Below are 24,965 nucleotides of genomic sequence, written 5' to 3' on the forward strand. Positions count from 1 at the left end.
CAATATTTAATTAGTTTGGCAACGTTGAGTTCCAAGTGCCAATCCCAACTGTTCAAATTGAATCTGACACTGAACGGAAAAAGCATTTGGCATTGCAAGACCAAATTTGAGCAATATATTTATTTCCATTACCTACTTTGTTAATGTGGGGACTTTTCTCATCCCACAACATTAACTTCAACTTCAGCGTCAGTCCGTACAACAGTGCGTCGACCAGTTTTTTTCGCTGCCTCTGAAAGACCCCTCCCATAACGAGTCGACTGGTCTGGTTTGGCGATAAACCCAGTTTAAGGGAGGTGGAGGAAGGCAGAGAACTACAGATAGACCAACAAGAAACTACGCCAAGTTTGTGTAAAAAATATTTGATTACAAATAGCTACATTCCTCAGGTGAGTTTTGTAAACGTAACTGAAATAGTTTTTATATACTTGTGGTGCAGCTAAAGATTTTTAAACACTTTGTTGCTTGCTCAGCGCCCCCAAGCGCAATTGAACTTGATCGCTAGCTCTGTAGTCATGTAGGCTTGGGGAGTTTCAAATAGGGGACTCAGTTTGGGGCACGGCATTGTGCATAGGACTGCAAACCTTGTGCAAACGAATATAAGGCGTATTTGTTTTAACTTAAGCATTTCAACAACAACAAAAAGTGCCTACTGCACAAACTGTCATGCAGTAACCGTGGATATATTGACTTACATTTAGCCTTTAGTATTTGCATCGAAAATGTCAGAAACGAGTTTTCTATATTTTTTACGAAGTTCTTAAACCTAAAATTGTATTGATTGTACCTAAGTTTTATGAATCAGGATGCTGAACCTTTGCCCATCTTGGCAAGCCTGTGTATGCAGACGTGCATTCCACGTGGCAAAGCACCTGTGTTCACTTGTCCAAGAACTTAGAACGGACGGATAAATTATTATTCATACTGCGGTGAACGAAGATGATTTCACTTCCTCCAAACTACTGTAGGCTATACATTTTATTTAAAAATATATATATATATATATATATATAAATGACAAAGTAACTAAATGTACCGCATAATGGACTATTGAAAGTGCTGTACAAATGGAACGTATTCTTTTTGCAGTTTTCTTTTCCCCATGTAAGCCATTTATTATTTTGTGACGTGGAATGTAATGATTAGGAGTTCGGGGTCAGATGCCCACGCTGCCTAGATACATTTTCTAATATTAGAACATTTCCTTGATTTGTTAAAGCAACGCTGGTGATTCCTGTGCACATGGGACCAGATTGGCCAATAGGATTCCAGGAGACCACTAAACCCCATCTTTCTCTATAGCAACAGTGACCTCCTTAATTTATTTATTTATGACAGGGGATTTTTCCTCGTCTGGGTCTTTCCCCTCAGTAAGAAGGTTTGTGTCAAGTGTGGAGAATTGATGACAAGCCATTCTTTCATGACAGGATCTGTATTTTGGATTCAAATACCTTTTTGAAAGTCTTCATGTGTGTTTTTAGATATTCAGTATGTTTAAGAAACATTTGTTAAAACTTGCTTTAAAGGAGGGACACATGCTTTTCAGTTGGAAACTAGGCGCACGGTGGAATCGTCCAGAAGGTTGTGTTTTTAAGATGAGGATGACCATGAGGAGAGGACCTTTTAAATGGAGGGTTGGAGGGGTGTGGGCTAAAGGATGGCGTGAGCTCTAAGGCCTGTGGTTGGGTATATCAGTGTCACGTGTCCATCCTGGCACCTTTTCGCTGTTCGTGGAGGCGGTTCAATTTCAGGCTTGCTGTGCAGTGCCAGGACAGTTTCCTGTTTGGTCAGAGATGGGTGAGTGTTGCCCCATCGTTGGCGTACCATATTGACGTTTCTTCATTTCATCATAGTGATAGTCATGGGGATACTCGTGCCACTTGTTTTGTAACTAAAAGGAACAGTGTGTGCGACTGTATGTTCTGTTTTGTGCTGCGTGGTGGAATGATGGTGGAGGCGAACTGAAGGTAAAATGAGGTGTCCCATATTCTGGTGCCTGTGAGAATCGAAAAGATGCTTCTAAACTACGAACACAGGAGGACCTAAGTAGTTATTTGTGTGGTTGTGAAGGTGCAGAGCTATACGGTGTCATTAGAATAGCTGGTGATTTAAATCCTTGAATTTTATCATAAAATACTATACCATTTTCTATGGACTGTACATTCTCCTGGCCTACATTCTCTCTATTCTGTTATCCTCACATCTCTTATCCAGTATCCTGAACTGATATTATGGATGATTAGGCCTATTTCATCTAAATGGACTGTTGTCTTTGATAAGACTGGACATGGATTGGTACGTTCATGAATGCCTCATATTGTGAAAGGTTCACAATTGGAATGATTTGTGCAATACATTGCTCTTCGCCAAAATGATTCTTGGTTATCACATGCCTCAGCTGTGTAACTAGATTCACATTAGATAAGGATCCATCATTTTCCCAGGCTGGAATCAAAGCTTTGGCATTAGATCAGCGTTTATGTAGGTTAGGTTTCTTTAACATGGCATGGCTACCCAGTATGGTTTCCTACCAAGCAAAAATTGACATTATTAAAGGTGCATTCCACTGTGTTGTATTCAATTGCAATAAGGTAGACAGATTTATGACAAGTGTTTGATTTTGAGTGATTTTAGTTATAGTAGTAGTCAATGACAAATCGCCTAGAACTATTATGTTTTATGAAATTTGATGAGTTGGGAATAAAACCATCCCTGTTTTGTTTCTGTGTTTTGTAGATCTTGCCACAAGTTTCCTTTAAGGATTTTGTGTGGCGACAAGGTGGTAACAGTCACTGAAAGGAAACTGCAAACAACCAACTCAGGGCTGGAACCAGAATTCTGAACAGTTCTTTTGAAGAGAATGTTTCCAATGTTGTCTCTCTGCTCAATAGTCTGGCTAAATCGGGGATCTAAATTGAGGAAAGTGCTTTGCTTCTCAAACACAGGCCAGCTCTGACTTAGAAAAAACTTTTGCCATTCAGGCCAACCATGCCTCCTAGCTGATATTGCCCAAGTGTGTTCCACCATCTTCACAAACGCGCTCTTGATACTCCGCGTTGTCCATCAACTCTGTCAGTGAGTCACCCGGTCAACATCTCCAGTCTGCACAACATGGCAGCTGAGGGCTTCCAATTCCGATCGCTTTATCCTTACAACAAAGATCGGGAGGAGGACATTGACCTCCAACCAGGGGACATACTGACCGTCAGTGAAGCGTCCTTGGCCTCCCTGGGTCTGAAGGATGGGGACCATGAGCACCCGGAGCGTCTGGGCTGGATGGTGGGGGTCAACAAGCGCACCCAGCAGATGGGAGACTTCCCAGGCACCTACGTTCAGTATGTGGGACCTGTGACCATGTCCCCGTCGCCCAGTCAACCTCGGCAACAGAGACCCCTCCCGGCGACGCCCAGGCCCCAGCCTGTCCCAGCACTGCAAGGTAAGTTACATTTGATTTGTATTGCACTTTTGGAGAGAGTGTTGATGAAGGGACCCTTTACCAGGGTGTCCCATCCATTATGGAATATGGACCTTGTGAGCGTTGTGGCCTTGCGAAGAAATATTATTTGGGTTCTTGTCTTTCCTGGTCCTGCTCCCTGCATTCACACACCATCCTCCCTCTTTCAGTCAGTTTACTTCTCTTTGTTTGATTCTCGACTGTCCTCCCTCCCGTCTTGGTGGTTGTAAAGCTATCCAAGCTCTGGAGGCCTGCCAGGCCTGAGGGACTGGTGAAGGCAGGTAGCTTGCGTTCTGCTGAAGTCGTACATTCCTCTGGGGTCACGTGACGCTGCTCCAATATTTGCCTTCCATTCATTCCCTCTGGAGAGGAGGTCAGTTCAGTTCCTACTCAGACCACAGGTCCGTTTGGAGGGATGAAAATGGGATGGTGGCCACAGCTGCCCAAGTTTTGCCAAGTTGCTCACCTCAAATTCACTTCCTCCAAGAACTGTCCTCTCCATCATGTTTTTACCAAGACTCTCCAAACAAAGTTTTCTGAAAAAAAAGAAAAAAAAAAGAAGCACAAAACGTTTATTTTTGCTCAAACATTTTAGGATTGACTTTCTCAAATGGGTCATTAATGTAGAGGGCGTTTATTAGCCGAGTACTTAGAACAAAACATTTGCTCTGGATTAAAACCCTTCAGAAACTTGGTGAGCATGTGTTTATGGACAAAGCTAGACATGCTTTGGCTCATTTTCTCGTGTTGCACAATGTATTGCATTTGTGAAACAAACCAACCGTAACTTGCTTTCCTGCACAGTTGATACGACAGATAGACCCAGGTTGTTTCACGGAGGTGAAAAATGAAGGGAAGTAAAGGTTTAGGGGGAGAGTGGTAAACTGTGCGGTGGAGGGAGACAGAAAGGGTGAGGGAAGTGGAGAACGCAGGAGCAGAGTTTCCATGTTTCAATGTGCGACGCGGAGAAGGAATGTGCTGACTGAGCACTTCGTGTGAACTCCGAAATTAATAATCGGACGCGGTTTAGCGCGGCTCTGCCAGGGAGGATATCGGTGCCAAGCTCCAGCCTCCGCAGCTCCGCCTGAAAAGGGGAGTGTTGGCACCGCGCCACAGCAACGTTTTGCCTGTTCAGGGTTTTTTCTTAAACCCTTCATTGTGCTGCTCTGAGGCGCTAGCTAAACCTTCCTCACGCTAAGGGCTGTGGCAAAATGGGGCCTGCCGTTGAGAGGAGGAGGGGGGAGGGGAAGAGAAACGGCAGAGGAGAATCGAGTGGAAAGTTTCACAGTGTTTTTAAGCCGTTCTTTTTGGTTTCTGAGTGAGACAAGTTAAGGGACTTGCGGGCTGCAAAGATGCATCCATCTGAGTGCTACTGCAACAGTAATTACTCATACCATGCAAAGTGTCAAATGTTCAACTGGGTTTTATCTTATCTGACAAGATTGCAAAGACCATTTTTGAAATTATTTCTCATTATGCATTCCAGGAACTTCAGGTTGTGAACCAAACCTCATGTGCCCGACAGAAAATACACCCCCTGCTATGGGAAGGTTGGTAGACGCCATTGACAGGAAAGGTAAGCGTTTTTGTGGTAGTTAAGTGCAGTACAGACATGCATGAAAGCATTCCTGCTTATCTGCATGGGTTTATTCCATCAAGTTTAGAGCCATTGACATTGACAAGTACAAGTAGTAGATATAGGTGGAGCCCCTCCCCTCCCTCCCCTCCCTCCCCTCCCTCCCCTCCCTCCCCTCCCTCCCCTCCCTCCCGTGTTTCTGAATACCAGTCAGTCAACTTCCTCTCCTGGCTGTCTAGACTTGGCCCTTCAGACTTAACACTCCTAACAGGAGCTGTTGGGCCCCCTGGTAGCATGTGGCAGACCGGGTCTGCGTTCAAACACTCTGCCATGGCTGCCGTCGGCGGCGGTGTCTCCCAACTGTATTTTTAGCCCCCATTTCTGTGTTTTGGATGTTTCTATGTGTTACGAACCCACTATTCCAGGCATGCCAAGAGAGAAAATGACAATTTGAGGAGTTTTTAATGTGTGTGTGTGTGTTTGGTGTGTGCAACTCAGGTTTGGAGAGTGCGACACTATGCAGCATGTCTGGCTACTTGGCTGCAGGCAGTCACAGGCCTGACCTGAACACTGGTAAGTCCTTTTATGCTCACCGTCTGTAGTGCAAGGAATGCTTTGTCTTTGATGCTGAAAATGTATGTATGTATGTTTGTGCATACATGCATTAGGATTTATATCCAATCCATGAAAAGCAAGCTCGTAACCTTCTGGTAGTCAGGGTTGAGGCATACATTAGACTCACCACAACCATTCATAATGACTAGACTTCAGTGACTGTGAAAGCATTTATCTGTCTCATCAATATTTATTTGTTACAAAATGCACAGGATAAACAAGGGCACTAAACACTGAAGTCTTGTTTACCATACAAGTTTTCTCACTGAATTCTGCAACCATCAAAAATATTTCTCAGCTATAGCCTATCCTATCAGTGGAGTGAAAATCCAGCGCATAACTCACAGGGTCCCCATGCTGCCCTTGTGATTCCCCCTCTGCTAGGATCCTCTGCATGCTCCATTTGTGCTCTGTTTCGACATGAGAGCGGTAACACAGCCTTTGTTTGTGTACGGGGGGAAAATAGGCCACCCCTAGAGACTCAACTCAGCTGGGCTCACCCCCCTAAAGACAGTCTCTCTTATGTGGGCTGAATAGACTGTGCTCCTCATTGTCTAGTTTCTCTTTGACTCTCTGTCCTGAGAACAGCCTTTAGGAGTTTTGCACCAATGGAAAAAGCAATAAAGTGCTTTCATCTGGCCTATTCTGGGCATAGCCGGCTTCATGAGTATAAATGTAATGTACTGCTTGTCTTGCCTGGTGGATAAATGCAGTACTTTGTTATCGAAGACGATCGTTCTATAGCTTTATCGGTACAGTATCATCACCTCAAAGGGCCATATGGCTGAGGGGGGCACCATTCGATGGCTCTCCACCATCATTTAAAGCATGTTGTATCATGTGGTCCCCCAGACAGAGTTTAGGGCAAGCCTTTACATTGACACACAAACACAGGCCCCAGACAGACACAGTCTCTCCTTGCTATTCTCGCACGCAAGCACACGCACCACAGACGCCGTCTCTCCCCTATCGATGCTAGCTCGCATGTATACACGCACATGCGTGTGCACATACGTAAACATGCCCCAGACAGATTATCTCCTCTCTACCCTTGGATGCACACACACACACACACACACACAGACACACACACAACCTCTCTGCAAGTTTGTTCAGGGAACTAGCTTGGCCTGGCAAGCCTCTCCAAACAGCTGTTGTTTGCTGAGGTGTGACAGGGCTGTGAGCAGCTCCCAGCCCAGGCTGAGCTGCAGCGTTAAGGGAGCACGGGCAGTATTTCAGGAACTCAGACAGTGTCACCTGTCACAGAACTAGTCTGAACAGTGTCTGCCAGACAGCATGTCTGAGAAGCGCGAGCAATGCCACATAACACACCCTGAATATCTAGCCCAGAGAAATAAGCAGAGAGAGAGAGAGAGAGAGAGAGAGTGAGACACACACTGCAGAGTGCACAGGCTGGACTGGAGTTTACAAACAACCTTGGTGTGTTTCACCGTTGCTTTTGCAGAGCTGTGGGAGCCTGAGATGGGCCAGTTTGAAGGCCAGGCGCTCTCCCAGGCCCTGGTGGGCTACCTGCAGAACCTGCCCTCCCCTCTCCTCCCGGAGTCTGTGTATGACATCCTGAAGACCATCATCCTGGAGGAAAAAGGTACCATTTTGTGAATGCATGCAAAGTCACTCAGGACCAAGCCCAAACAAAACCTGCAGATTGTTTTCACATTTTCTGCGGTTATTCAGACTGAAAAACATGAGGAATTCTGCTAACCTTCCTGATCTTATGTCGGAGCGATCGAAGACGCTGAATATGGTCAATTGAATGTTGACAGATTGTGTCAAAAACGTATTGATCCATCCTCTTAAAGATCGCCTGAAAACTCCCTGGTCCTGTCTATTACTGTCATTTTGGTTGATAAGTGTTTCTGTGTCAATTCTGCGAATGTCTGCATTTTTGGCTAACGTTTTAATATTGGCTACAGTAGCTGGGCTAACGTGAACATTTCTGTATCAGTTTCAGGGTTGTCAGACTTCCTTTGATTGCTATCACAAACCTACCTACACTGGTGGCAATGGGCTCTGTTTACATGTTAAATATTAAGAACAAATAGAGACATAATGTGTTGAAGTGTATTTACATTTTGCCTCAGACCAATGCGTTCAATTTGAAAGTCTGCGAATTTTCGTCTGAATTCTGCGCCCGCGTATTATGTTTGGGCCTGTTCAGGACGTACAAGCAAGCTTTTTTGTATATAAAAACATTATATATATATATGTGTGTGTGTGTGCGTGCGTGCGTGTTATGACACTAATCTCACAATTGTGGTTCCACAGAGCTGTCTGTAGAGGAGACGGACAAGCGCTTGGTGAAGGCCCTGGGGCCGCCCGCGGTTCCTCCCCAGAACTGTGTCACGCTGCAGTACCTCCTGAGACACCTGGAGAGGTTGGCCCAGAGCTCGGCTCACAGGGCTCTGGACCGCCATGATCTGGGGCTCCTCTTCGGCCCCCTGCTCCTGCCCCACCAGCCTCCCTCAGGGTCAGTCCACCATCCTCCTTTTAAGAGCTCACCATTCGTTCAAGGTTACAGAGCTTCAGGTTCAGCCGAACGTTGGTTTTCAATTATTTTCCGGGCTAAACTGTAGAGACATTACATTATGAAACATTAATGTGATGGGCTTTTTTTGTGGTTGAGTTTCTCTTAGTGGAAATGTTTTCTTGCTGTAAAAAGATCACATTAGAAATACAAATGAACTATTATTTGACAGTAAAAAGTTTCCCAAATAATGAATCTGTATTGTTGGCCTGCCAGGTCAGAGAAGGATGGTCAGATATTTGCTCAGGTTTTGGAGAGACTGCTGTTAGTAAGGAGCTGGGAGCCGGAACAGAAGCCTCCAGGTAAGGTCCCACTGCAGCATGTTTTATGATGCACTACTCTACCATCCCCTCGTTCATCGTTCTACCATAACAATACACGAAACGCTTTCCATTTTTATTTTTACGATATCGAAAGTATACGAATCTCGGGGTTGATTGTTTTGTTTTTGTTTTGTTGCACTTAAATTGATAGCGCTTCCGCCCAAACCCTCAAAGAGCAGAGCTGTTGCACTTTCGACCGCCAACGACGACGGGGGGAAGCTAGCAACTGAAGATGGAGGGAAGCTAGCTAATGAGGAAGTGGGGTTGCTAGGGGACGCAGAATGGTACTGGGGGGACATCTCCAGGTAGAAACCCTTTACATTTTTCCTGTGACCATATATCAATATATCATACAATATTTACCTAATCATTGAAAACATCTCCATGTTTCTACAAAAGTATGGTTGCATGTTCGACAAATGGAATTCAGATGTTATATTTTGAAGGAGGAAAAAATAATGGCATGTTTGCTTTTTCCAGAGAGGAAGTGAATGAAAAGATGCGTGACTCTCCCGACGGCACGTTCCTGGTCCGAGACGCTTCCAGCAAGGTGCAAGGAGAATACACTCTCACTCTAAGGTAAGAGAAATGAGAGCCGCCATCTTAACAAGCTGTGACAGGAACACCCAGAAGAGACGGTTGGGTTTCTAGAGTTGAAAATGCTGTATTTTTCAAACGAGAACGTTATGTCTCTTGACTAATGCTCTTGCATCATACGTCTCGAGTGATGTGCGGACCAAGCAGTCAGGTCAAACTTGTTTCAGAAGCATGGGGTACTCATAAATGTCAGTTATTAGTTTTAATGTTGATTTACTCTCAAATTACAGAGCACGTTATTGAAGACAAGTAATGTGTTGAGAGGCATTGGTAATATTTTCCGCATGGCTGTCATATAAAAAAAAGCGTTATTGGCATGAAATAATTTGTAAATATTGCCAGAAATATATTATCCAAGGCATTGTTTAGCGTCTGAGGTCTTTACAGTAGCTGAGTCATCTCACCTTGCTCAATGTCCATGGGTTCCTTCTAGGAAAGGAGGTAACAATAAGCTAATCAAGATCTTCCACCGAGGGGGCCAGTACGGCTTCTCTGAGCCCCTGGACTTCAGCTCAGTGGTGGAGCTGATCCAACACTACCACCATGAGTCCCTGGCCCAGTACAACCCCAAACTAGACACACGGCTCCTCTATCCCATATCCAAATACCAGCAGGTAGGCTAACGCAATCCTTCAACTATGGTGTTGTCATGACACCTCATGATAACAGGGTAAAGTCATTGGTGTGTATTTGTGAAATGTTTTTCTTCCCACAACTTGGGTACTAATAAGAAACAATTTCACATGTAGGGATACTTCCTGAACACAAGAATCTAAAACGACTTCAGGTTGCTTGAGGCGTGTCGTTCCTTTTCTCCTTGCCAGGACCAGGTTGTGAAAGAGGACAGCGTTGACGCAGTAGGTGAACAGTTGAAGATCTACCATGACCAGTACCAGGAGAAGAGTAGAGAATACGATGCCCTCTACAAGGAATACACCCACACTTCCCAGGTAGCAACAGGGTCGGACACAAGTCGATCCCCATCACAATACAGCACGTAACACAACACAGTACCATCCCTGCCCTTGTCTGGTCTAGCGATTCGTTAGCGATTGTTTTGAATGAGCTATGTGTAGTTTGCCTGTAATACTGTAAGCAGTGTGTTGGCAAAGATGCAGCAAAGTTGCTTAACAGGAGTACCGTTTGTTTGTGTGCATTTAGTCTTTCACAATCACTAACCTCGACCACAGAACCACAGAAAGAAGTACCCATATTTTCAAACAGGAAGTACAATATTCAATAGTATAGAAACAAGAATAATAATTAAAAAAGGAACTTTAATTCAGTTCACTTTTTCAGACATAAAGTAACCTTTTGTTGTGGAAATGGTGTTTACCGTTTTCTAACCTCACGCTCGCCAGGAGCTGCAGATGAAGCGTACAGCCATCGAGGCTTTCAACGAGACCATCAAGATCTTTGAAGAGCAATGCCAGACCCAGGAGCATTATAGCCAGGTGTACATCGACAAGTTCCATAGAGAGGGCAACGACAAAGAGGTTGAGAGGTATGCCAATGAATCTTTTTGATTTCGTCACACAAGCAAATGCAGACAAGCAAAAGGACGATTTGAAACATCCGGTGTTGTTTTTCAACCCCTCTAGAATCCAAAGTAACGCAGACAAGTTGAAGTCCCGCGTGGATGAGATCCACGACAGTAAGAGAAGGCTCGAGCAGGATCTGAAGAGACAGGCTTCGGACAACAGGGAGATCGACAAGAAGATGAACAGTCTCAAACCTGACCTCATGCAGCTCAGAAAGATCCGAGACCAGTACCTGGTGTAAGCATGCACGCAAAACATACAAAACGCCACGGACCCAATGGTTTTCCAAACTAATCTCCTGCTGTCTGTGTTTTTAGATGGCTCACCCAGAAGGGCACCAGGCAGAAGCAGATCAACGAGTGGCTGGGGATCAAAAGTGAAGTGGAAGAGTGAGTACAGTCAACAGAGCTCGAACCTTACCTACATTTAGTCATTTAGCAGACGCTCTTATCCATTTTTACCTGAATCTAACGTTCGTTTAATACAAATGAGAGCCAAGGATTTGTCTGAGGACTCCCTGAGACTGTGGTCTCCTCAAACCCACAGATCTCCTCTTCCACTCACACCGGTCTGTCTTCTTTACCGTGTCAGCTCTCCTTCTCACACTAACCCCACCCCTCCCCTCCCCTAGCCCGTATTCCCTGGCCGATGAAGACGAGGTTGCCCACCAGGATGAGTGCACCTGGTACGTGGGCGACATAAAGCGCGGCCAGGCGGAGGACCTGCTGAGGGGCCGGTGTGACGGCACCTTCCTCATCCGTGGCAGCCAGACGCAGAAGGGATCGTTCGCCTGCTCTGTGGTGTGAGTGTCGCCACGGGCAACTATTTTGATTTGTGTCATTCCTTTTTTGTTGATGAATCGATTTGAGAGATGTAGATTTGTGTTTTGTCTGAACTGTAAATTAGTGGGATTTTTAAGTTGATTGATCAAATGTTACTTTTAAACTCGTGATTAATTAAGGGAAAGGCCTAAGTTGATGTTGAATAGCTCTTGAGTTTAGAGTCAGGTGGTTGAGCGGTTAGGGAATCGGGCTAGAAATCAGAAGGTTGCCGGTTCGATTCCTGGCTCTGCAAAATGGCGGTGTATCCTTGGGCAAGGCACTTCACCCTACTTACCTCGGGGGTAATGTCCCTATACTTACTGTAAGTCGCTCTGGATAAGAGCGACTGCTAAATGACTTTCTCTTTTTTTTTTTTTTCATTTCTCTCTCCCATGCAGAGTGGACGGGGACATCAAGCACTGTGTGATTTTCAAGACCTCTAAAGGCTATGGCTTCGCTGAGCCCTACAACTTGTACTCCTCTCTGAGAGACCTGGTCCTGCACTACAGACACACCTCCCTGGTCCAGCACAACGACCAGCTGAACGTGAACCTGGCCTGGCCAGTCCTCAGCCAGCAACCCAGATGAATCTGAATTGGCGTGAAGCCATGGCGACAGGCGACCGCGAGGCAACCACATTTGCTGGAACCAGAACTGCAACACTTTTGCTGGGTCATAGGAGGATCTCAAGATACAACCTGCTTGTGTGTGATTTCAACCTTGGGTTGACTGGATGAGTGGGTTGGTACCCTTTTGACTGTACTTGGTTCAGTTTTCCCTCATGTTGCCATAACTGTACAGTGTTGGAACCCAAGTATAGTAACTGATTAAGACATAAATAACTAAATAATACCCCTAATATGAGTCACAACTTTAAGATCAGGGATCTTGATCATTTTATTTAAGTTGGTAAACTTTGAATGCTCCGGGCATGGCCATTTTCTTTGTAGGTTAACACAAGTGCCTTTTAATCCTATCCAGTCACTTCAATTGTCTTTTCCCCCTCCCTAATCCACCAGAGATCAACAAGCCAGCTTTCTGAATCAGAATCAGAATCCTGATTCTGAATCCTGATTCTGATTCAGAAAGCTGGCTCATTCAGCACCGAGTCCTCTCCTCTATAACACAGGGCTGCGGGAGAACTTTATAGTTGTGGTACAGTAGCACAGACCCGTAGCACTGTGTGCACAATTTGGATGGAGGGGGTCCTGTTGTCCCTTAGATTGCCTTAGTGTGTGTTTGAATGATTGATAGATCACGTTCCCCATAACAAATTTATTCTTCTACATTTTGTAGCTGTGTGGATCGTGAGGTAAGATGGTGTAGACCAAGGCAGGAATGTTATTGGATAAGCCTGGTTTACACACAGTGTAGTTTATTACACCATTTTGTCTCTGGGTTTTGTGTGTGTGTGTTGGTTAATGGGTGCATGATACTATAAGCATACTTGAAATCAACACTTGACAAACTGTGTAGTCATGAACATGGAGCAGTTGATAAAGATGATGATCCTATACAGAGCTTTTTTCAAGGCAGTGATGAAATTTGAGCTGAAATCAATATTTCTTCTGTGTTTTTGAGTAGCTTGAAATGCATTGTCGAATACATAGGAGGACATGTTTCAATATGAAAAGAACATTTTCTCATCGAAAACCAATAGCACATGCACAGAATATATCTCCCTTCATTGGAAGATACTATATGCTATTTTCATGTGAAGCTTTTTGGTGCAGGAGATGGAGATTTTGTTACATTGATGCAGATGTCAGTATAAAGCGTTTTGGCAGTGATGTATTTTCCTAACACGCATGGTTTGATGAAATTTTGCTAAAATTCAAAACTTAAATGTGGGAATATTATGCATCCTGTTAGGTAGCAGAAGTGTCTACTTCGAGTGACACTATAATACTAGTTACTGTGTTGAGGCTAGTCCAGATTTGACTAGACTTCAGATTTGAATAGTCTGACTATAAGCCTTGATACAGTGTATATGAAAGTACTGTAAACAAGAAAGGCACATCTACTGTACATGCAGTGTAAGACAGTGACCAAAGTTTAGACAGTCTTAGACCAGAAAGCAGAGTAGATGAAAATTGTGACTTATTCAAATATTTTATGGTCTTTCTGTGGCTTGGACCTATCTCTGAGATATAAAAAAAATCTGATAATCTGTATGATTATGCTGTGGAAATATTTTTTTTCTGTTTTAGAGTGTGTGTGAGTGGTTAATAGTGACATTTTATGGGTTTCTGTATTCACAGACATAAGCTAGTGACTGTATGACAGTGCGGTGCTAGAATTGGTATGAAACACATCCATGATCAGACTTGCCACAGTAACACAACAAATGATGATGATGATGATGATAATAAGTGGTGGCAGAGATCCTGTATGAAATTAGCTTTTATAAAAGGCTGTTTTAACTTCTATGTTCATATTTTGTTGTCCGTTTATAACCCAAATACCTTGAATACATTTGTTCCCTTGCGTTTAGATTTGGTCTCTAAATAACCAAATCAAAAAACAACAGTTTGATTACTTCAGTAAAAGTTAAGTGAAATGAAACTTGTATTGTTTCATTAAGATGTTTTCTTTTTACTTGTTTGTAGGACTACTGTGTTTAGTTAGCTTTCTTGTTTGTGCAAACAAAAATACACGACTAGCAAATACAGCCATCTACATTATACAGTAAGAGTGACATTTTTGCAGAAACTTGTTTGAACTGCAATAAGTCAAGATTCCCTTAAAAGTCTTTGAGAAACAATTTTTTCTGCTAGGTTTTGACATGCCCCTGGCTGGCTAGTACAACAGTCCACATGTTGGTATGCAGTTCTTTGACTGATCTCTGCTGGAGAAGAGATGTAAATGTTTATTTCATTTTGCACAAGAATAAATGTCATAACGGTTTGTCTGATTTTGTCTTGTCCATGCAGACGATTATCTCAATTATTAAGGATACCGATTATTGTAATTATTGAACTTAAGCGGGTACAATGTCTCGGTGAATTGTGAAGTGCGCTTAGCAGCAAGCATTTCCTGGTTGAACTAATTCGATAATTGCTGTATTAAAAGCGCTCAAGGAACAGTCAAAGGGAGGAGGAGCATATCTGCCAAGTCTGTTATTACAACTCTGGCTGGGTTCAGATTGACTGGTTCTGTCACAATCGTTTGCTTGCGTCAAAAAAGCAAAGATGAAATTTGCTACGATTTTTGCCACAGTTGCAATCTGTACAATTTTACACAAATGTAATGGAAAGTCAAAGCCCAAGCCATCTTGCAGTTATCCTCCGTCTCAATGGTGCCGGTCTTTGGAAATAGCAATAGAATGCAAGGTAAGTGTTATTCTGTTATTTAAATTAAAATGCAGTGATAAGAATGTACTTAATAAATGTCTTGGGTATATAATCAACAGCTCTTGAAGTAAATAAATAAATACATGTAAAGATCATGGGAACTATATCTAAGGCTAAACTTTAAATGTTTAAGATAAGCATGTAGGTTAATTTATGTTGTGGAGTAGAGCACAAGGTGTCATTGTTTAACAAAAGACGAGTTCTAACTCAACTTTTTCATCCTATCCTAAAATAATACAATTCATAATGTGGATTTGACTTCCAGCACTGTGGGATTTACAAGGCAGCTACAAGCTTCAGTTCAGTTCCTCTTCAAAGACACTGTTGTCTACTTTAGAATAAGGATCATGCTTTTGAAATTAAGACACCAGAGGTCTTATATTTCCTGCAGGCATGTGATGAGAATTTCTTTCCAGTTGGCGGGGGAGGGAAACAGGTCAGACGGTTTGGCAGCAAATCTACAACTATTGATTCAGTTTACCCCAAAAACAACACTACTCTCCTGACAAAATAACCCATATTCAGCTTTGGTTGCCTAAGGACAATCAAGGACAAGCCTCTCAACCCCCTTACATTGATTCCTTTTTAGGTTCAGAAGCAGTGTCTTGAGCTGAATGCCACCAAGCCCAACCCGGCTGTTCCTCCAGTAGAACTGACCCTGTACTATGAGAGCTTGTGCCCAGGTTGCAGGAGCTTCATCAGCCATCAACTCTATCCTACCTGGACCATGCTCCAAGACATCATGGAGGTCAAGCTTGTCCCCTATGTTAACACAGAGGTGGGCCACCGAGTTAAGGGAGAGCAATAATGTATTTCACTGAATTTGATGTCAATGTATAACATTTATTAAACACAGACAGCTGTTTAGCATTAGCTTTAGTATTTACAATAGACAAATGTTGTACCTTTTAGTTGGAAGAGGAAGCCATTCTTGTTCTCATGCTCACAGTTTTGCTTTTGCCGATAGGGGATTCCAACAGGAAGTGCCCCGTTCACCTGTCAACATGGAGAGCCAGAGTGTGACAGCAACATGATACAGGTGCTTTTCCCATATATTTGACGTTGCAAAATGTGACCTCATATACAGTACACAAGTCCTTTCGTAACCTACAGTATAACCAACCCAGGTCCAGCAGGCTACATATATCTACTTCCATAAAAAGAAGTAGACAATACAATGCCAAAAGAAAGAATTGATCCTTACATTTATTTCTCCATCTAGTCCTGTATTCTTCATTTAGCTGGTCACTCTGCCTTTCCTGTCATTTACTGCATGGAGTCTTCTGCAGATGTTCTCACAGCTGCCCAGCCTGTGAGTACCACAAGATAATATGCTCCGTTTATTATCTGTTTTAACGCGTAATTATTATTATTTTTTATTAGAGATGCTAATGTTGCCAGCCTGGGTTCTATCTTTGTGAAACTAAATGTGGCACTCAGAGCAGGCCTGGAATAACCAGGGACACGGCCCGTGTCTAGTTTGTTAGTAGCGTTCAAAAGCATTGTCATCAAGTGTAGGGTGTTGTGGTCAAGGTGTTGTAATCAGTACCTTTTTGTTGACGTCTGATCCAGTGTCTGCAACTGCACGCCCCCTCAGTGGCGTGGAACGACGTCACATCCTGTGTAAAGGGAGAGCTGGGCCACAAGCTGATGTATGAGAACGCCTTGACGACCAGAGCCCTCAACCCTGCCCACACACACGTGCCTTGGGTCACATTCAATGGGGTGAAACAGCCGATTAGTGTTTGTGTATTCTGTATAGCTCAAACACTGTGCATGTAGACGCATCATTAGTGGCAAACCGCTACAGTCAGCATTTGAAGTCTTACATCAATTTAATAGTATTTCGAGGGAGTCAGGGATGGTCTGCATTGTAGCTACCAGGCAACAATAATAATATTTGGTTATCTTGTCAACCTGCAGGAATACACTGTTGAGTTTCAGGACAAGGCGATGTCATCACTTTTCAATCTGGTTTGCAACCTATACAAGGTGAGTAGATGAGGGGATTAATGACGCTTCAATTTTTAAACAGTGATAAGTAAATACAAATTTACATTTTCTCTTGTTTCCAAAGGGAGGAAAACCGCCCGCCTGCACTGGAGCACTGAAGAAACTTGACCGAAGCTACTGCTGAAAGCAATATAATCTTGGCCTAGATTTACCAACCGACATTTGCTTGCTGGTTAAATGTGATACATTTTTTTTAACACTTACTACATTTAAGGTACCTCAAATATATATATATTTATATATATATATATGATGACATTTTAAACATATTACTGCCAACTTTTTCATATTTAAAGATGTTTCTTTTTTTGTATATTAGACTAAGACAAGGTAAGAGAGAACCATATGTATACAAGAGGTTTAACTTTTTTTCATTTATTGGTATTTTGACAACAACCTGGATTCCAAAGACTTTTGGCTTAAAAGATAAAATCTAGGAAATATAATGGACAAACATTGGAGTGTTAAATAGTTGTTTTTGGAAGGTATTCTTGATTTTTTTTTCTTCAGGCTCTTAAACATATAAGGCATTTTACAGTACTTGACATACACATAACTATTCAACTTGGCACAACATTGAGGAGATAAACAGAGAATAAGCAGAACATTATGGCATATCTTTCATGTGTCTCTATTAAAGCAATATTATAGGTAAGGCAGGAACAAGCAAGCTGTTTCCTAACGTTGTCTTTAACACTGATTGGCACTGACTAGTATTATATTTTACCCATGATGGCATTCCATTCTGTCTTATCTCCTATTTCACTTAAGGCTTTGAAAAGAGAGATGGAGTATTAATCTTATGTTCATGAGACCATGTGGTCTGTGTTGAAATCTGGGTTGGTTTTGCTGTACCTAATTTCCTGTTCTGAAGTTGTTTTGCCATGAAGGGTTTCACAGCTAAGAAAACAATACATTTTCAATGTCTTCCTCCTTTTCTAATGTATAAGAAACAATATATGGTCTCTTTTTTGTTGTTCGTGATTTCGACCCATCTTGGATTTATTAGGCTGGGGTTCCAAGTTTTGGATCAGGGCCTAGAACTTGGTTTCTGGTGTTCTGACTCCATCTCTGCTTTGTAGTCAGAGTTAAATTCTAGAATGTGAGACATCACTACTAAAGAGTTAACATTCTTTTTAGTGTTCCCAAGGCAATTTCCAAACTGTAAATTGGATGCTTCTGACTGTTGTAGTGATTCACCCTAAAAGTTAAATATGACATTGCTTTCGTTCTCCGATTTCAACAAGAGGTACTATGGTGTATTTTAGGTACATTTGAGATGGTCTGTTATCATTAAGCTGCTTCTCTGTCACATACCCGCTCAAAGTAATAGATTGTATTTTTTGTCCAATCAATAGAGCAACTTAATCAGCACAATGCTAGAAACTGGATATGTCAGGGTTCTGCTCATTGAGCTAATCATTATGTTGACTACATTAAATCTAATTCAGATTTGTGCGGTGCAAAAGCACTTTTTTTATGTGAAAGTTTGACCTTGATGTTTATTTTTGTTGTTGAAACAAGTTTTTTTCCCTCCACAAACAAATCTATTAAAGGAACATTCAAGAATATAAATACAGAATTAATGGCTTGTAAAGTAACTGATTTGATCAAATCTGTTCATTGTATTTGAATTTGCAATGTACCATCTAATTAAATACTAGCTTTAAGCTGACTGATGCTCACAATGATCATGGTATGGCTAAAGCCCTTTTCAGACTAAAGCAAGGGATTGCCTATGAGATTGTAAAGTGCTAATATGGAGGCACCCTGATAACAAAGTTTCAAAGCACACAGATACACAAGTATTGACATCTCCAACATAAAAAATAACCATTGAAACTCAAATTAAAACGTGGGACATTAACATTATATATGATCACACAGACAAAAAAAAAAAAAAAGTAAAGAGATGAGTGTAAGTGGTTTCTAGATTCAAAACAACTTGCATTGGGTACCCCAAAACATAGACCACAGTGGAACAAGTTACATAAAAGGTTGTGAAATTGACAACATTTCCAATTTCCAACAGCCATAAAAAGTCCTACAAACTTACTGTTGCTGATAGATTATTGAAAATTCAGTGTTGCGTGAAGTTCAACAGAGGGCGCCAGAAACCATTAAATCTCAATGTTTCAGTCTCCCTTTGTCTCAAGGGAGCTCAGAGCAGATTTACAAAACATAAAACAGGCAGTTTAACTAAGGGGTACCCAATATGTTTTTGCTACAAAATAACTTTTTCTATTCATACCCTGAGGTTTAAAATCACAATTCTCTTGCTATTCAGGTACATACTGTATTTGGTAAAACCTATCATTCACATCATTCACATGGGCTAACATACTAAGCATAATCATTTATGCTTCATTTAAAAAGTACATCTACATTTTATGGTGCAAAATGTCCCAGGACCCTGTCATACTATCATCATCCTCCAATGTTCATGTCTGAAAATCTCACATCTCAAAATGTTGTTCTCAAAATGTTGTTAAAATTCCATGCTTTTTCAGTAGACCTTGGTAAGACTGGTTTTGTTGGTCTTCGGTCTAGTCAGTCAGATACAGCAGCCTGTGTCTAATACACAACACAGACTCAAACTGCCCAAAGCAGGCCTTAATACAAAGACCTAGTTGGCACCCATAAAAGAGGCTAAAACGATTCTTCTTGTTCTGCCAGATAAAAAAAAAAGAGGAAAATCTCCCTTGTTTTCTTCCAGAGGAGTGTCTCCAGTGTAAAGGGACTGTGGTTACTACAGGCTTATTAAAAAGGACCGTCCTGCCTCTGCTCCTATTGGCACAGACCTCCATGAGAGGCAGCTTGTTAAAGGCAGGCGTGGTGCAGAGGGCGGGGCTGTGGTGTGTGTTATGTGCCCAGACGCAGGCACGCCACGCCGCCCCCGTCCTGGCTGAGTTCTCTGTCTCTCTCGTCCCCGTCGTCCCTCTCCAACCCCGGCAGCGTTAACGTCCTGTGTTGACGGGGGCTCCTGACCGACATGGTGGCCAAGCTGAGGTTTCGACCGGGGTGGGGGGAGGGGGGGCGGGGGCGGCCGCCTCCGAGGTCCAGAGACGGGGAGGTCCTGGAGTCCTCTCTCTCGCTCTCAGACGGACTCTCCAGGTCTGAATCTTTGTCCTCCTCCTCCTCCTCGTCCTCCTCCTCCTCCTCCAAGGTGAGCTCAAACTGAAACTTGTCGCCCCCTGTGGAGGATCCGCTGGCCCCCAGCGCGCCCCCGGATCCCCCTCCTGGTCCCTGTCCTCCGGAGTGGTGGGGGAGGGAGACGGGGAGGGGCTGTGTGGGATCATGCTCTGGTACCACTCTCGGTTATCCTCCAGGGTGTCCAGGATATCCTGTGCGTCTGGGTGCACCAGGTCAGCCCAGGTCTCCCACAGAGGGTGCACGATGTAGTCAATGAAGCCCACCTGTGGAGAGGGACGAACGAGGAGATTGAACACAGCAGGGTTTGGAGAGGCGTTAAGACATGGCTGGGGAAAGGGGTCGTTTAACTGACATGTCAGCATCCATCGCGCGTGACAAGGACACGATTCCTTTTCGTCGAGCAAATATTCGAACGATATGTTTTTGTGTGCGAAGGACAGACAGAGCTTTCATGAAGTTAACTATCACTTTTTGTTCAAGTTTGTGTGTGTGTGAGAGAGAGTGAGTGTGTGGTTGTGTGATGGTAAACAGGATATTGGCGTCTTCTTTTCATAATGTACAAATAATGGATTCCAAAGTCAAACCTCTTTCCATCTTCATGCTTATAAAAATAAATGCTCAAATCAATACGTGGAATGTATGTCTGAACTGAACTGCAGTTGCCCTGTTCTTTGAGAGAAAGCAAGAGAACGGAACAATCAGTACTGTTTGAGTGGCAAGGCCAGGTCAGCAGGATGTTCAGAATGAGAGAGAGGTGGAGAGAGAGAGAGGAGAGGAGAGAGAGAGGGGAAGAGAGCGAGGAGAGAGGGGGAGAGAGAGAGGGGGAGAGAGAGGAGAGACGAGAAAGAGAGACGAGAGAGAGAGACAGAGGGACAGAGAGAGAGAGAGACAGAGAGACAGAGAGACAGAGAGACAGAGAGAAAGAATAGACAATAGAGAGGGGGGACAGATTGTTACCTGGTTCTTCTCAATGGAGGCGTTGTGCTTGTCACACATGGGGCTGATCTCCATCCCCTTGTCCCTCTCGCAGTCTCCCTGGGTGAAGAACTCCACCATGATGCGGTCCGTCCACTGGCGGTACACCTGCAGGGGCTTGGTGGGGTTGCTCAGGTCGGCACAGTGCACCATGTTCTGCAACACCTGGATTTGTTCAAATCTTTATGATTATCCAACCTTTACAGAGTGGACTATTTGCAAAGCCTTTGGTAAACAGAATGAGTGTATTGCAGCAAAAGCCATTCCTAAATTAAGTATTTGTTTTCAACAAAACGTATTTCAACAGAACTCATTGTTAAACATGTTTAGTACAACTAATAAAACAAGGTGGTCATACAGGTAAGTTATTTATAAACCATGCTGGAGGTCAGAAAGTTACAGGAGCTACTTCCTGGTCCTCACCTGAATGCGGTCGGAGTAGTTGTCAAGCAACAGCACCCCGAGACTGGTCACCTTCTTGGTCTCCACCATGGTCTTCAAGTCAGCGAGGAAGTGCATGTGTTTGGACATGTCTGTAGCCAACACCTGCACACCCCAACAACACGTCACTGTGACTTGCATATCTTGATTTTTACATCTGAATAAATTGAATTGCATACGTATTAAAAAGGTATACATTTACGTTGTTTCTTAGGTAGTCGTTAGACGGGTACAATTTTAATAGTTGCCGTTTTTGAAAGTCAAACTCGCTCCTCAAGACTGACCATATCGATGACCATCTTCCTGAGGGATTGTCTCTGCTTCTTGCTGATGTTCTGGAAGATGTCACAGTTGTCCTCCTGCAGCAGCTTAAAACCCACCGCCAAGTGGTGGTTCTCCAGAACGGACGTGTCGTTGTACATCAGGGCGAGCTCAGAGTCTGTGGACCGAGACACAGGCATCACCGTTTAGATGCTTCACTTTGAGATCAGGTGTCAGAAGAAGGCTAAGATGAGGAAGGAGGCCGTACTTGTGTTGATGAGGAACTGGTTGGACACTCCAGGATGATCCACATCATGAATGGCACTGGCAAACAGAGCAGCCATGATCTCCAGATCAGTGAAGACTGCCTGCAACCGGAAGAAAAGATAACTGTTGAGATGCTGATGACAGTTTGATCAAATCATTTATACCCTAGCCTAGCCTAAAGTACAAGTCTATCAGAACTGTACTTTACCATAGAATATGCACACTTTGGGCCCAAATCTGTTTACAATTTTCTTTTTCAAAATTGTAGCAAAGAACGACGTGGACCAGTGGAACGTTCCATGCCGTACCTCCAGAGCAGGGGTGGAGAGGAGGATGTGGGTGGACTGAACCACGTCCGCAGCGTGGATGTTGTTGTGGTAGGCCACGTCAGCATGGTAGTGGTCCTCCAGAGTCATCATTAACGTGATGAAAGTGTCTGTGGGAATTTTAAAGGACTTAAACAAGTCTCTCTCCTGGAAATGGTGGAAAGAACAGAAGGTGGAAGGGTTAACAGCTGCCTGTACGTTGAGTGGAACGAAAAGGATTAAATGAAATGAATGAAAACTGACATTCGCTAAGTTCCGATTTTCTGTAAACTGAAATTCAATCCTGTAGCTGGACCGGACCCATTTACAGTGAATAACAATATTAATAATTTATTTTATTTATAGTCCGCCCTTTACGCTCCAGAAAATCTTAGTTACAAAAGTTACACTTAAGTTATAAGTTTAAGCCAGAATGTAGACCTAAATGAAGGGATATATATTTTCTGAGACGAGTACTCTACCTGAAAAATTGAGTACATGACCACAGTCAGAGGACGATTCCCAGAGTATTCAGCTATCTTGAAAATATCTAGCCCCCATCTGTTTATGTCTTCAAATTCCTGGGGACACAAAACAAATGAGAAAAATGAAATATTGCAGCAAATTGAAGCAATGAAATGGGTCTCAAATACAAATAACACAGAGTCCTAGTGGAGCCGTGTGTGTGTGTGTGTGTATGTGTAATATACATGTGTTCACCTTGGCTAGCAGGTCTTCCTGGTGTGTGTTGACCCCAAAGCGTGGGATGCAAGTGGGGGCCAGGCTGGGGGTCGGCGTGGGCTTCTTAACCCCGCTGATCTGAGACATGGGTCTTTTCTTCTTCTCCTTCTCCTTGGGGGGCGGCGACAGAATCTCCACATCATGCTGCTTTTCTGTAACACACACACACATAAACCTGAATTATAATCAACAGTGTATTTCACAATCTAACCATGTCCATGTTTTTAACCTTAAATCGAATTCACAGTTATTTAAATCATGTCCTTCAAGCACCCATGTGTACAACTTGCAGTACTGAACTGAGAAACAAGAAATTGTGTTTAAGGGAAGATAAACATTCAGCAGCTGTTCATTAACAAATATACACTGTACTTAGCATTTTAATATAGTTGTATTATTATTAATATGTATATCATATAAAAGGATCTATACAGTATGAGTCTCTCGTAAAAAAAGAAAAAAAAAAGAAGAAAGAAAAAGAGCCTTTTTGATATAGAATGTTCTGATTATTAATTCTGACTGTCACAATAATATATGCACACAAGGACATAATTCTGACTGGTCAAACCATAAAATCTTGTATGAGCTTCTAGTCAGATTAGCATAGACATTTAGCCTACAAGGACACAGGCTTGTGCCACGCCATGAGAGATTCAGCTCTCAATCTCACCTTTCTCCCAATATTTCCTCTTCCTTTCACCCAAAGCCATAGTACTCATTTCCAATCAAGGCTGATGTTGAAACCGACGTAATCATCACAAAACGACCAAAAATACCCATCCTCTCTCTGAAGGAGAACATTCTGGTAGAGGTCCATTCTGCGACAATATTAGTTAAAGACTGGCTATTGACGCAACGACGGTCTAATAATATTACTGTCGCCGTGGCAACGCCAGACAATGTGTCCGGGAATGCCATGGAGCTCCTTGCTGCTTACCAGAAAGCAAGTGACAAGCCACAATAGAAATATGACTGACTAGCGTGCACAGATGACACCACGTACATGAATACTATATTGCTGTCATCTTTTTGCATGAATTGAAGTCGATAAAAAGGTTTTCTGTAGAACTATAGGCCACCACGTTCACATATGAAGGGGTCAGAATCAGGATCAGACTTGGAGGTGATACTTGCTGTCCATTTTTGCTGAAATGTGTACCGTAAAAAGACTCGCTCACCTAAGAATGTGCTGGCAATGAACTCTGACACCTGGTTTCCTGAACGGCTGGTTTCAGACAATTGTGTGAGCTCTCTGTTCAGCATCCTCTTAAACTGGGGACCAAACACAAACACAGCAAGAAAGTACATAGGCGTTAGTTGCATCAAGGCAATGTGGATGTAAAATACTAACTACCTGTCTAAAAGCAAGGTTGTTCAGTTGTACACTCCACACGTACACAAGATTTTGTAAAAGCATGAAATCAATATTAATTTGGTTGACCACATAACATAACATGGTTAAGATTAAAAAGTAGACCATGTTGATGGTTACAGTTAAAAAATAACCACATACTTCAGAAATGTGCTATGCATATACTAGTCACTATGTGAATTTCACATACAAAGTCTCAAAATGATCATTCTGTCATCAATCCTAACACACAACTGATAAATTCTGATTTTCAGATTAATTATTTGGATGGAGTAACACTTAAGTCAAGAGTTTACAAAACCGACAAAATAAGGAAAAAAAACGTATGAATGGAGATGTGAGATAGATGTGGGGATAGGGTCAGAGGAGAAACCAATGAAATGAAAGCCATAAACAAAAACACATTGACTCACTCACTCACGCACACACACACAAAACATAACGCACACAGGCATGTCAGATGCACGCACACACACACACGCACAGTTGTCTATACTGTCCAGCATGTTAAGCTTAAAGTTAAAAATCCCACATGAAAGCATACAGTACTCAAGCACATCAACATAAACACGCCTGCACACAAAGTAAATGTTTGTTAGTCCGTCTGTCATG

The 24,965-nt window shown here is 42.9% G+C and overlaps 3 protein-coding genes across 5 annotated transcripts in view; 2 read left to right on the forward strand and 1 right to left on the reverse strand.

Moving 5' to 3' along the window:
• Positions 1 to 214: 214 nt before the first annotated feature.
• Positions 215 to 14,379, forward strand: pik3r2 (phosphoinositide-3-kinase, regulatory subunit 2 (beta)). Of its 2 annotated transcripts, none has more exons than XM_084675858.1 (16): positions 215 to 389; positions 2,737 to 3,436; positions 4,941 to 5,030; positions 5,529 to 5,603; positions 7,111 to 7,251; positions 7,932 to 8,133; positions 8,407 to 8,492; positions 8,665 to 8,818; positions 8,994 to 9,092; positions 9,544 to 9,724; positions 9,935 to 10,060; positions 10,472 to 10,614; positions 10,712 to 10,888; positions 10,969 to 11,040; positions 11,283 to 11,453; positions 11,871 to 14,379. In XM_084675858.1, the coding sequence occupies exons 2-16, from the start codon at positions 3,112 to 3,114 to the stop codon at positions 12,058 to 12,060; spliced, it is 2,232 nt and encodes a 743-aa protein (XP_084531984.1). In that variant the 5' UTR covers positions 215 to 389; positions 2,737 to 3,111; the 3' UTR covers positions 12,061 to 14,379. The 2 variants fall into 2 exon arrangements, with proteins under 2 accessions (XP_084531984.1, XP_084531985.1); XM_084675859.1 differs by lacking the exon at positions 215 to 389 and adding an exon at positions 1,893 to 1,967.
• Positions 14,380 to 14,549: 170 nt separating this feature from the next.
• On the forward strand, positions 14,550 to 17,097 carry ifi30b (IFI30 lysosomal thiol reductase b). Of its 2 annotated transcripts, none has more exons than XM_084675861.1 (7): positions 14,550 to 14,804; positions 15,415 to 15,603; positions 15,793 to 15,864; positions 16,048 to 16,137; positions 16,398 to 16,477; positions 16,749 to 16,817; positions 16,903 to 17,097. In XM_084675861.1, exons 1-7 carry the CDS (start codon positions 14,664 to 14,666, stop codon positions 16,934 to 16,936), a joined length of 675 nt encoding a protein of 224 aa, XP_084531987.1. In that variant the 5' UTR covers positions 14,550 to 14,663; the 3' UTR covers positions 16,937 to 17,097. The 2 variants fall into 2 exon arrangements, with proteins under 2 accessions (XP_084531987.1, XP_084531986.1); XM_084675860.1 differs by having other exon boundaries at positions 14,557 to 14,804; positions 16,398 to 16,550.
• Positions 17,098 to 17,197: 100 nt separating this feature from the next.
• Positions 17,198 to 24,965, reverse strand: part of pde4cb (phosphodiesterase 4C, cAMP-specific b) — a 54,208-nt gene continuing 46,440 nt past the window's right edge. Inside the window, 10 exon segments of the mRNA XM_084675856.1 lie at positions 17,198 to 20,107; positions 20,110 to 20,254; positions 20,949 to 21,131; positions 21,390 to 21,512; positions 21,692 to 21,846; positions 21,937 to 22,036; positions 22,244 to 22,408; positions 22,723 to 22,821; positions 22,961 to 23,133; positions 24,160 to 24,253. Coding sequence (XP_084531982.1) covers positions 19,701 to 20,107; positions 20,110 to 20,254; positions 20,949 to 21,131; positions 21,390 to 21,512; positions 21,692 to 21,846; positions 21,937 to 22,036; positions 22,244 to 22,408; positions 22,723 to 22,821; positions 22,961 to 23,133; positions 24,160 to 24,253 — 1,644 coding nt within the window. The 3' untranslated portion in view covers positions 17,198 to 19,700.

Source organism: Hypomesus nipponensis, chromosome 16 (assembly GCF_054491055.1).
Source record: "Hypomesus nipponensis isolate SF chromosome 16, ASM5449105v1, whole genome shotgun sequence".
Classification (NCBI taxonomy): Eukaryota; Metazoa; Chordata; class Actinopteri; order Osmeriformes; family Osmeridae; genus Hypomesus; species Hypomesus nipponensis.